This window comes from Eretmochelys imbricata, chromosome 14 (genome assembly GCF_965152235.1).
Source record: "Eretmochelys imbricata isolate rEreImb1 chromosome 14, rEreImb1.hap1, whole genome shotgun sequence".
Lineage (NCBI taxonomy): Eukaryota > Metazoa > Chordata > Testudines > Cheloniidae > Eretmochelys > Eretmochelys imbricata.
In genome coordinates, this window is record NC_135585.1 from 6,054,462 (window position 1) to 6,067,591 (window position 13,130).

Genomic DNA, 13,130 nt, shown 5'->3' on the forward strand with positions numbered 1-13,130 from the left:
AGCCTCTCAGGGAAACCGCATCCTCAGTGAATATTTACCAAGCTTCCAATTTTATTTCTTTATCCCTTTCCCTCTGCTCAGTTCTGTGTCTTGTTCCTTCCCATCAGCAACTGTTAAGGCTACTTCATTCTTAACCACTCTGCAGAGAGGCCAGCTATGCTGGCTGGAAAATGATAAATAGCTATCTATTTAAACACTTAATTGTAACTAACATATTAAGGCATCCAGCCGGAGGTTCTGTCTACATTTCTGTAAATGGAAAAATATGTGCAAAAAGCAAAACAAAAAACAAAACAATCCCAAACCCTACTTCGACCAGAAACTAACATGTGCTACTGACGGCTGCATCTCAGTGGGTGAGAGCAATTCACTTAAGCCAGAAATCACCAAGGCTTTGAGCAACACAGTGGCACCACCACTGCAATTTGCCAGAAGCAGGGTGAGGCTTATCTAACGATCAGTTATTGTTATTATTTATTTGATTGAAAGGAGACCCTAGGAGCCCAGTCAGGGACAAGGACCCCACGGTGCATAGAACCCAAAAGACAATCGTTGCACCAAAGAGCTTACAGTCCAAACACCAATGTGCGTAGAATGGAGCAAACTGCTATGGCCCTCATCTTCATGCAGGATGGGGCTGTGGTTAACGCACGGGGGTGCTGGATTCAATTCTTGGTTCTGAGAAAGTCTTGCTTGGGTCAATCTCTCTGTGTCTCAGCTCCTCAGGTGTAACATGGAGATCATATTACTCCCCAACCTCACAGGGGTGTTGGGAAGATAAACTGGGGTGCTCAGACACTACTCTGATTGGAGCCATATAAGCACCCCTCACAGACAGGTCAACATGGGTGCATGACCCAGGTCCCAGCAGGCAATCTCCACGTTAAGCTAGGAGGTGTGACCCATGGAGACCAAAAGTCCCGGCATGCAATGCTCCACCATGATTTGTGTCGGTTCACCCTGCACAGACCTAAAAACACAGCTGTCCATTGCCTACTCTTGCCTGTATGGCACAGCAGTATTGAGAATGAGAGGGATTGCACACAAAGGTCCCATACATCTCACTGCAGGTATCTCTAACTTACATCCAGGTTGGTTTACTATTGGTTCATGAGAACATAAGAGTGGCCATACTGGGTCAGACCAATGGTCCATTCATCTAGCCCAGTATCCTGTCTGCCGACAGTGGCCAATGCCAGGTGCTTCAGAGGGAATGAACAGAACAGGATAATCATCAAGTGATCCACCCCCTGTTGTCCAATCCCAGCATTTGGCAATCCAGTGGGAAACAGCTAGATTTCTGAAGACTATGGGCAGAGGTTCACATGCATAATGCCCACACACTTGTGTAACTCTTTGTGCCTGTAATTTGCACATGAAATTGCTGAGGGGAAGCCAGGTGCATTCACATACAAGGGGCTAGTTAGGCACCAAAAGGGCCATTTGTGCGCTCGTCCAAATGCCAGGGCACAGCTGGGACGACAGCTAATCAATCTGGCTCAAGGTGCAATGTATTAGACGTGCCATTGCAGGGAGCAATAAAATCTCTGACACCTCAGCAGATTTGAGAGACCAGGACTGCAACGAGGCTTCATACTTCTAAACTTTCATCCATTTTAGAACGTTTTCCTGGACATTTTGCTGTATTGTAATACCCACCCTCCACTCTTCCCTCTATCTCCCACTTTCTCCCCCCCAACTTCAAAATGAAAGAGCAAAGGCTATTTTGGCTGTGAATTTTTCACAAATCCTGTTTGCTCGTTTTCTCGCTGCAGGCTATGTTCTGTCCTGGGTTACACCCAATCCAGTGGGTGTTAGTTTCGGAGCGAGTAGCCACGATTCCCTGTCCTCAATGACCTACACTGGGCCTTCCAGTCACCGGCATGTGTTACCAAGTTTTTGCTGAATATTCCTTGCTGTTGCGTGCAGGCATCTGTGTGCAGTGGGAGTTATATGGAACCGCAATAGGCAAATCCAGCTCAGGAGAGAGATGCCACTGCACAGATCCCTCAGTCCCCCTACATAAACAGCAGGGCGTGGCAATCACTGCCTGAGTTCGGGGGAAGGAGACCTGGCCCTTGCCCATCTCCCCAGTGCTTACCTGAGCTACTGGCATTGGATGCTAGGCTGAGGATTTCAAAGAATCTACTTTTCAGATCATTTCCTTCACCCTTACTCAGCAAAAATAAAAGCTTCCTGCGGCACCCTAACAGTAATGCAAGGGTCATACCCAGGCGACCTACTCACTCTGTGTAAACAATCCTCCAACACTCCTGCTGGGCAATCTTAACTGCTCATCGCATTCCAAGAACCCCCCACCACACCCCAAATCTGAATTCATCTGACATTTAAAGACTTTGTCAAAATGCTTCAAAACGTCTCACTGATGACATGGGACCAATTTAACTGGAGTCGGCTACATTGACGATTCCTGGCACAGGAGTCCTGCTACTCCCTTCAGCTTCTGACGCACGAGACGGTGAGCTGTTGGATGGAAGAAGTCCCTCCCGCAGCTCTCTTGAGGCTGGGCATGGGTGGGGTTTTGCTTTTCTGCTTGTGTTGCAGAAATGCCCTGCCAAGCCATGGGAAAAACAGCAGATGTGTCACCTCTTGGAGAGGAAAAGGCTCTTCACCTGGCTTTCTTTAAAACACTAACGTGCAGCTCATAAAACGGAGGAATGAAGAGCATGGATCACAGCCTGACTGCATGACAATGTCTAAAGTGTACCCAGCTCTGCCAAAGAACATCAGTCCTGACCTGCAACACCTGCTGTAGCCCCACGCCCCTGCCCAGCTCTGCCAGTGCACCTTGAGTCCAACCCTGCAATATCCATACTTCAGTTCAGGGCTTCGTCGCAGCTCTCCTGATGCCCCTCAACTGATACCTGCAACACCTTCTACTCCAGTTCAGGTTCCAAGTACCATCCTGCCAATGCGTCTCAATCCAGATCCAAGAGCCCTGCTGCTAAATGTAATTTGTTGTCTTGCATCTGTCAGTAAAGTCAATACAAAGTCCCTTTGCCAATAATCTTACAACCTAAATCAGACATTGGATGGACAGCGCACGTGAAGATGTCATGGGAGTGGTTATGGTTTAGGCTTGGCACCTGCATTATAAGATTTGTTTGTTAATGCAGATCAAAATTACTTTTCGTCTGTTGCATTGACCGAGTGGAGACAGGAGAGGGTGGTTGGAGGAGGGAAGAAGTGAGCTGTCTTAGGGTGGATTTGAAAAAGGAGAGTGATGTAGCTTGATGCACTAGAGGCTACTCCAAGCACAGGGAGCAGCATGTAAAAAAGGTTCAGAGACACAACTGCAAGGAGGAGGAGGAACATCTGAGAGAGGCATAGATTTCAAGCAGAGAACAGGGCTCAAGCAGGTATGAGACAGAAGATAAGAGCCCGGAGATCATTTCTGCTGATCAGAGATAGTCACTTGACGCAAACCATGCCATTATATGAGTAGAGGCTAGGGAAAGATGCACCAAGTGACCTGAGTCACTTTTCACAAGTGCCCCGTGAACAATTCTCACAGCAATTCCCATTATTGTTTTGGTCACATGCTGATCCCTGCAGGATCTCAACCTCAGCCACTGGCTGGAAGAGAACAGTGCGCAAAGCTAATTGCCCAGCCACCTCCACATGACCTAGGCTGTATTTTACAGCCTGTAAGCTGTGGGAGAGGGATTCCTTTTGTTGTTTCATGCTCCATTTCACCTGGGGAAACAGGTTTTAAAAAAGAATTAAGCACAGACCACCAGTATCTGTTTTCCCGCTACTCAAGTCAGAGAACACAGAGTCACATTTTCCATGAGAAACCCCAATTCCACAGGAAAGCAAAGAGCAGCCGTGTTCTAAAAAGGCAAGTCCGTTCCAGTACCGCAACTCGTAATGCCATAAGAGAACAGGAGAGAAAAAGAAAAACCACACCAAAACCACAGGACCTCACAACATTAACATCTGCCGTAAAATACCACAGTGTTGAGATATGTTGGAAAGGTGATCCAAGGGCCTAATTCAATAGACGTGAGCACAGCTACCAATGGGTATTATGCTGCAACAGACAAATCTGCCCTGGTGAGCCTTTTTGATAAAAGGCCATTTGGCAAAGGTCTGAGATTTGCTTTCTCTCTACATTTATCTATTCAATCATAAATAAAAACATTTGGTCTTCCCTTTGTCTGAAAGTCGGTGTGCAAGCAAAGCTGTGTGTAAAGTAGATCTCTACATAGTCTAATCGCATTACAGACCCCAGCAAAAATGCCACAGGAATTACTCACTGCTTACAAGTAATTTTTAAAAGGTGCATGACCTTCCAGTGCAGAGAACACCTATAGAGTGTTAGGAACCTCAAAGCTCTCTTACAGCAGGTATCGCAAAGACCCGTAAAGTGAGCCGGGAGGAAGCGATGAGGGAGGATACTTTCATACTTTCTGATTAACTTCCTTCCTGCGTCCCAGCAAATGGAAGAGGTGTTGGAAATGGCAGGGAGGGAGTGGAACGTGCACCTGGGGATGGACAAAGCACAGGGCTAAAATAGAAACCAAGCAGAATGTCTAGGAGAGTGGGATGTTAACTTCACAAGCAGCTATTCAGCTCTGTTATTTCTCTCTCTCGTGTTTTCATCAGGTCTCGGCAATTCCAGATTCTAACCAGAAATAGGAGCAGAAGTAGCTCCAGAAGATCAGGAGAGAGGTTCTGACCAAAGTGCAGCCTGGAGGTACAGGACACCCCACTGCATAGCCTGTTCTTGCCAAATCAGTTCCTACAGCTCTGGCTGAGTTTAGAGCAGTGTCTGAACAGCTGGGAGTTCACCTGCAGCTAAGCACACTTGACCTCTGAGCCCCTTTCAGCACTGCACACAAATTACCTTGCATTGCCCTCCTATCATTAATCTTTTTCCACAGTTGCTTCCCTCAGCCCTGCCCAAAGCAAATATATTCCAAGCAGCAGAAGAAATTCAGTATGTGAATGCTTGTTTTGGTCACATGCTGATCCTGGCCAATAACATCTGGAAATCATTCGGTTCAAAAGCCTCCTCTCCAAGTTGCCATGGCAATGAATCTCTGTTGCACGTTCTGCTCCTGCTGCCCATGTGGAACAGCAATGAAAACTCTGCTCAGGATGGGTGTAGAAGGCCCTCATGCAGATCCTAGTGGAGAGTTTTGCCTTTGCCAACCCATCCTCATCCATCCTGGCAGTACTCCCCATACACCCTTGGTCCATTACACCGTTAGGGAAACATATTGCTCTTAGTTATACCAGTACACTTTCCTTTGATCTGAATGGGAAATCCACCTGAGTAACAAAGAACCAAATTTGGTACTTAGGCCAAGATTTCCTAGAACGAGTAGTGATTTGGGTGCTCAACTCCAGACACATGAAAGGGGGCATCCAAAATCACTAGTCCCCTGTGAAAACCTAGTCACTTTTGAAAACCTAAGCTTTAAGTCTGGCTACCATGTACCTTTAGCCTTGCCACACTCACCATAAGCTCTGGGTATGTTGGCCGTTCTTTGGAATTCTTCTTCAAGCTTTAAGGAAGGAAAGGAAATAAAAAGAGAATTATATCTTGTATGTAATTTAAGCAAAGCCATAAAAATACACCACGCAAATACCCAAAGATTTAAGTCCTGTATCCATATTTTAGATCAACAGCACTCAGATTTCAGGACCTTCCAGTGACTGGAGTATGAACACTGTAGATTTCCCAGCAGTTAGTTTGTTTTGCGTCACTGTGACTCTGGCCTTTTCACGGCTCTGAACAGCTGACGCCATTTCCTGAAGACCATGTTCCATGGCACATCTCTGAAGCATGTACTCCTTCCTCGGATTCATTCAGTCTCATCAGGAATCAAATAATGAGCTGGCCTACAGCTCATTAAAAAGTCAACCAGAGTCTCTATTGACTGCAAATGGGATTTGGATCAGACCTCCCCGGCAGTCCTGTTTTCCCCATTTGTGTTCTTACTTCACTAGTTTGGGTTTATTCAAAACTCCACTATCTAGAAAAAGACATGCTACAAATTTAGGGCCATGCTCCGATTGCAGTCTGTGCATGCAGACCCCCACCGACATCCTGGGAGAAAGCTGGCAGCCTGTGCCTTCTAGTGATCACATCTCACCCATCAGATCCTTTGCATTTTAAAACTTTCAAGGTAACATCCATCTGCAGCCATGGGCCTCTCTGAATTATCCCCTCTGTTACTTCCTTTTCCATTATCTATTCATTATTTGTGGCTCTGTCTGCCAAGGTTCATTCCCCAAGTGGCCCGCCACAGAGCCCCAAGAACTTGCAGGCTCAGCACACTCAGTTCATGACCCCACGACAGCCCAATGACATGTACCCTCACTCCGCCACTGTGGTTTTGAGTCTTGGTTTCTCAGTCCCTCAGCCAGAGCAGCTCAGTTCCAGGGCAAGGACTGCATGGTGGTAGGGGAAATTACTGCACTTTGTGTTTCAGTAAAATCCTCTCGAGCTAGATATGGACTCTGGTGGTCAACAAACATACAGATAACGGTGACAAGCTACACCACTCACTTGTGGTCCACAGAGTCATTGAATAATGCCAGGGCCATCAGCTGCAAAAACAAACAGTTGCCCCAGCTCTAGTGGTGGCGATAGAAGGATTATCTCGTGGAAGGCCAATCATGAAGGGAGAGTGATACACACACTGTCATAATAATTAGTCCATCTACAGCATTGTTCATATGAGCTCACTGCAGCTGGCATTCTCCAATTAACCTTCCCATAACCCCTGAGAGCTAAGTAAGTACCAGGGGCAGAGAGGTGAAGGGATTTGGGGACAGACATCAAACTGCAAGTCAGTGGCAGAAAAGGAACCCAGGAGCTCTGACTCCTGCAGGTACATCCCTAGACAGCATACATGCTAGCCAACACATTGCACATCTGGTGAGCTCTGAAGGAACCCTCTGAATATATTCAGGGCAAAATCAGGGCTTGCAGAAGTTGGCAGCTCCTCAATGCTCCAGCAAGGGAGTGGAGAACTGAATGGCTTAGAAACCCATGCCTGGCTATTATTTATCTCTGCACTTCAGTTATGGCATGGGGACAGTTACACGGAACATCCTTTAGTCTCCTCCACTACAACAGATGGCTCGGGAGGCTGGTGGCTGGGAGGTTATTTTTGCTTCCCTCCAGCAGAAAATAGCTTCTAATCACAGGACGTAATCGCTACTCACTTCCTGATGGTGTATTTATGGGAAGAAGCTTGGAGTGATTTTAAAAGATCTTGACACGTCCATGGGGAAAGGTGTCATGCTGAGCAAAACAAAAGTGTGATCCTCAGCTATGATAAGCCACTCCACTGTGGGATTTGCCAGGCCCAAGGGAAGTGATGGATGCCCGCTGAGTAGATATTTCCTGTCTCTTGCTGCACATGGTTAGCTCACGTTTACTGTAACCGCGGTGCATTGGTATAATGCATGTCAAAACTGCTAACTGTGGTAAGTGACTGGGAAGAGATGCATCATATCCTTCAAGTCTGCAATGAGTCAAGCTTCAAGTCAAGCTGAAGGTGAGCTTCAAAGCTTGGATGTGTTCTCATCCAGCGTTTGGTCTGTGCTCTTGTTAATTTAGACTTCATGGAAAAGACTCATTTTTGGATTACCAATCCCACGGCAAACAGCGGCAGGTTATTACTGAAGGAATTTAACGTTAATCTTTAAGAAGCCTTTCAAAACCCACTACTGATCATCACTGACCATACAGTTCACAGCAATATGGAACCTCTGGTTCTGCCAAATTCTATTTTCAGTTCCCTGAGCTTCTTTAACACCTCCTACATTTCTTGTTTAAGATCAGCGTCCCAACACCCCCAGATCTGATCCTGGCCAGAAATTAAGGGTCCAAATCTGCTTCCATTGAGTTCAGTGATGTTGAACCAGGCCAAAGACACCAAGGGCCTGGTTTTCAGAGGTCCTGAGCACCAGCAGCTCCCACAGACATCAAGTAAGATTGTGGATGCTAAATCAGGCCCTCTGAGATGCACACACACTTTCTTGCAAGTCCTAAAAGATAGGATATTATCATTATAACCATCGCAAACAGACTGGATTTCCTCTTCTTAAACCTGCTGGTGAAGTCCATGTGACCTGCAACAAGCAACGGGGCTTGGAAAAGCAAATAGCTCAGCGTTCTTTGGAAAACAACAAGCTGCCCTGCTTGCTCAAACAACCCTACAATAACAAAGCGGCAAGCAGGCAAGATGGAGGAAAGGAAGGTTGTCTAGAAAGGAGAATTTCAGTGTTTGGCTTCCAAAACGGGGGGTGTCACTTCCCCCTACCCAGGGGGGGCATCAGTCCTGCTCTGTGTGTGTGTGTGTGTAGAGCAGAAATGGGGAAAATGGGATTGATTCTGCATAGTAAGAGGAGGAAATAAATTCCAGGAACCTTGAGCACGTGGCCGATTTAAACAGGGCCCCAAAGCAGAATCCCAAGTACTGTTTCTTAAGGTCCACTGGGCTGGTGTGATAAACTCCTTCCTGGGGCACAAGCGGAGCTGGCAGGGCTGTGAGCCCTGACACTGGGAGATCAGGAACAGTCTCATATTTCTGCATTTGTCAGCCTGTAGCACTTCCCTGGCTACCATGCAAACAGCCATCCATCTGCCAACTTGGCAAACAGCAAGTGGCAAAACAGCAAATGGAAAAAAGAAAGGGGGGGAGGCCTCCGGAGTAGTTTCCAGGGAGGCTGAAGGGAGGAGCATTCAAATGCTGTAGGGCTGTTGCTAGAAGCTACTAAACAATGCACCTCAGGACAAGGACAAATGCCAGTCTATTTTAGGGGGCAGGAAGGATCTGTTCTTTCATGCAGCCTTCCAAACCTGCTGACAGCGCTAGTCTGCCCCAGGCTGTAACATGGATCCTTTACCTCTCCCCGTGCTCACCTCCTCTTTCTGCGCCTCCGGGCCCACCCTGCCCCACTGAAATCGACGCAGATGCCCTGCTGTAAGCCACAACAGAGCCTGCCCCCTGCACTGATCGAAAGGAAGATGTGACCGAGCTCTGAGTAAACTCTGAACTTCCACTACCCTCAGCTAGACACTCTGTGGCATAGCTTCCCAGGGGCTCCGAGGCGGTGGGGGGGTCGTTCAGGGTCAGCGCTACATTTCCTGAAAGCCACAGGAAACAGCCATTCTCAGGCCCAAACACGTTCCACCCTGGATGCCTTACGGAAGGTTCACTCAGGCTCACGTGTCCGTGCACAGGAAAGCAGTGCGAGGCTGCTGATGTGCAGGGCCAGGGGTACGTGCATTTCTGAATCTTCTCTTGGGGGAAGCCACCTGTTGTGGAAAGAGAGGAGCCAATTCCAGGGCCCAGGTCATGGCTCCCCGTCGACAGCGGCACGAGGAGTGACTTGGGTTGTTTAGTTATTCAGCAAAGAATATAGTGGCTTGAAAAATTCTCTTCCTCCATCTCACCTCTGGGGAAACATCCCCCAGGTCAGCACAACTGCTTTGAAGTAGTTCCAGTTTGGGACCCACACTACTTAGCTAGTGTCCCCTTTAAAGATGAAATGATTTGCCATTGTTCTCTCTCGCATTTCTCCCTCATGTCTAAGACGTGTGAGAGTCTCTGGACAGTGTGTGTTATATGCCCCATACACACAACATTTGAGTCTTTGCCTAAAAAGCCAGGCTCGCTAGCTGGGGCTGTGACTTGTAAAGAGCCATGCTGGAGATCCCTGGTTCAATCCCTCGTGTCGGCCAAGATGGGAGCCATCGCACACACTCAATGGGGAGTTTATACCAGCAGAATTAGGCTTAAGATTGGCGCTGATAGCACAATATCCCCCCAGGACCCCTTTCACACCCCTGACCAGTGACAGACAATTCTGGTTCCAGGCCCAGGGCATGCTGGGGCAGGAGGCTTCAGTTTTACTTTGTTCTAAGTGACACAGCCAGCATTCAAGCCTCTTGCTCTTTACCGAATGCAAGGAAAACATATCAGAGCTACAGACTCCAAGCAGACAGGGCTCAGCCTTGGACTGAGTTTCCTGGATGCGTGGGGGCGGGAGGGGGGTCCTTCCTGGGTTTCCACAGCCAGAGCTCAGGAGGGATCCGCTTACCACTGTGAGGTAAAGTCGACAAACTCCGCTGAGAACTTGTCCGCCGGAAGCTGCGGCGACGGCTCCTCCACCACCTGTTTGAGCTGCTGGAACGGCGTCCCCCAAGAGTCATATGGAAACCGCAAGATCGCCAGCTCGATCTGGGGGGGGGGGGGAGAGAGGGGCAAGCATCAGCACGGAAGTCACCCCTCCCCCCCGCAGCCTCGTGGCTTTAAAGCCCCACGAAGAGCTCGAGTGACACCGGCAGTAATGAAGGGTCTCAATCACTGGCTCTGTCAATTTCCAAGGCACCTTTCACCACCTATCCTGTATGAACACAGTACGCACTCTTTCCCGCAGCACTGCTCTCTGGAGGGGCTGGGGATGGGAGAGACCAAGACATACCCCATTACTTAGCACTCTCAGCTTAAATCCTCCTCTGCCAGAACGGAGCATAGGAGCAGGTCCCTACTTTGCAAGGGACACTAGTGGAACCAGTTTTAAAATACAGTCAAGGTGCACTGATTTTTCTTCTCCCATACCAGATAAATCAGTGAACAACTTTTTCCATTTCTCTTCATCTCATGCTTCCAGGACTCGATCCCCATTGCCCTACCCCTATGCCGTCATTCACACCCCTGCAAAGCGAGTCTGTATCATCACCACCTGGAAGAAGGGAGAGGTGGATTCATGGTATCTGTACTGCATCCACTCTGTCAGCTTGTAGCTTTACTATTATTTGTATTCTGAGAGTGCCTAGAGGCCCAACCAATCAAGGACTGGAGGCCCACGGTGCTAGGTACTGTACATACCGATCATAAAGGTCAGTTCCTGGCCACAAAGATCTTACAATCTAAGTACAGTGATAATTTCCTAATATTCTTTTAATATGTATTATTCTGTGTGAAAGACCCACTCAAATTACAGGGGAAATGGACTATATAGCAAGTAAGTTAAATGCACAAAGTGAACAAATCTGAGATAAAACCTTTTCTCCCTCTTATCTCTCTCCATTACCCTACTCTCAGGTGTTAAAAATCAATCTTTGACCTATTGCTGTGACAAGTTAAGTTGGTGGAGTCCCTTTAACTCCAGTTTTCCTGGATTTCAGGGCAGATCTTCCAATTCTGAGTTTAAAGAGAGATTTTGCTAATAACCACCGAGTTTATTTTTATCTTTGAAATCAAAGAGACTCCAAAACGACAGACTCTCCGAGTAGGGATGGATGCTTCCCGATCAGCATTTCAGGCCCTTTGCTAGTGTTGGCTTGTACTGCCATCAGCTGGCCAGCTGAAGTTACACTCAAGTTGCTTTTCAGTTTCAAGCAGTGCAGTCGAACCCTGAAGCAATTTAACTTAGGAACACTGGGCTCAGTTGTGTCTCTAAGGCACCAACCAGGAGAGTCCCAGGATTCTTTGTGCCTCAGGGGAAGTGCAGGGCGCAGCAGAAGAGGCCAGTTCTGCTGGTTTGTGCTGAGTGAGGCAGGGCGATGGGCTCCCCCCGCAGGGGCATGCAGCGCCAACACAAGACTAGACTGTGCACGCCCTGAGCACACAAGTTATCCAAGGACAAGGCTGCAGCAACCTAGGGTCACAGCCTACCCTCACTGCCCCACCGGCAGAGCATGGGTGGAATTATCCTGCTAGGTCAGTGGGTTCCCCGCAGTTCACAACACTCCAGCCAGCTATTCTTGGGAAAAGCCACCGCACAGGGTACCTCCATGCTGCAGCTGGAGGTGGGCATACAAGCACTAGCTTTGATCCAGCCTAAGCGAGTACCAACCTAGGACTTAGGAGGGGACTGTATTGGGCAGCTAGCCCAAGCCGCTGTCTGTGCCACCACGGCCATGCTGCTATTTTGGGTGCTAGCTAGGTCAAAGTTAGCATGTGCACGTCTAGTACACCTCAAGCTGCAGTGCAGACGTACCCTTAAAGGGGGCTTTAAACCACTCCCTAGCTAAGGTCCTCATTACCTTCATGTCTGAGCGCCTCACAATCATTAATGTATTCAGACTTACAGCGCCCCTGCGAGGGACACAGTGCTATTAACTATTGTACAGATGGGACACTGAGGCACGGGGGCTGAGGGTAAAGTCTCTACAGGACTTGGGCTCCTAAGTCCCATTTTCGGAAGGGACTTAGGAGCTTCACTCTCACTGCCTAAGACATTTCAGCCCTTTTAAAAATGTCCCCTCGTGACTTACCTCAGCTCACACAGAGCAGGGGGATTGAACTTGTGTCTCTCAAGTGCGCACCCTAAGCACCAGACCCTCCTGCCTCTCTAGAGAGGATGAGGAAGGCACACAGTGCGACTGCAGGAGTCCAAAAGACAGGAATTGGCTGAGGGAGGTTCCACAGACAGTTCTTGCCCTTTAAAATTGCACCCTGCCCGGAAGGAATGTCAGTCATTTTTCACTTAATTCAATGGAATTCAGAAGATATTTAAAGAGATGGGCTGTACTTCCTCTAGAGCAGGGTTTCTAAACCCGTGGGTCAGGACCCAAAATTGGGTCACCAGAATGTTTCAAAGGGTCGCAAGGCAGCTCCCGTGGCTCCTGTCTCATGTGGCTGGTGGGTCTCGCCTCCCTGTTCCAGGCACGGCAGCCTCTGGGGTCCCAGCACTACTCAGGTTTGGTCCTTCCATCATAACGATGGGAGTCCGGGTAGGCCAAATCTGAATGAGTGGAACTGCAACCCTGTGAGCCAGGTCACAACTCCACTCCCGCAAATTTGATCCAGTGAGGAGGGGCGGGGCCAAACCTGAGTAGTGTTGCAACCCCCGGAGGTTGCAACCCCCAGAGCAGGGAGCCAGGCCCAGCCAGCCCCACAGCACAGGAGCGGCCACTATGGGGTAAGTGCCAGGAAGAACCCAACCCCCATGGGGGCAGGATCCGACCTAAACCACCCCAGGGCCTCCACCCCCAGACTAGGTCGCCTCCACCCCCCGGCTCTGGGTCGCGACATGCCATAAACATTTACAAATGGGTCCTGAGCCCAAAAAGGTTGAGAACCACTGGTCTAGAGAAGGCTCAGTTTTGAAAACCATTTGGCACCAGAAAAGAA

The 13,130-nt window shown here is 48.6% G+C and overlaps 1 protein-coding gene across 2 annotated transcripts in view; it reads right to left on the minus strand.

The window, feature by feature from the left end:
• The window catches only part of MAP2K6 (mitogen-activated protein kinase kinase 6), a 103,780-nt gene that overhangs the window by 25,467 nt on the left and 65,183 nt on the right, over positions 1–13,130 (minus strand). For both annotated transcript variants that reach the window (XM_077834080.1, XM_077834079.1), the window contains exons 10-11: positions 10,090–10,229; positions 5,489–5,534 (exon numbers count right to left, since the gene is read on the minus strand). In XM_077834080.1, the coding sequence (XP_077690206.1) occupies positions 5,489–5,534; positions 10,090–10,229 (186 nt within the window). The remainder of the gene's footprint in view (positions 1–5,488; positions 5,535–10,089; positions 10,230–13,130) is intronic.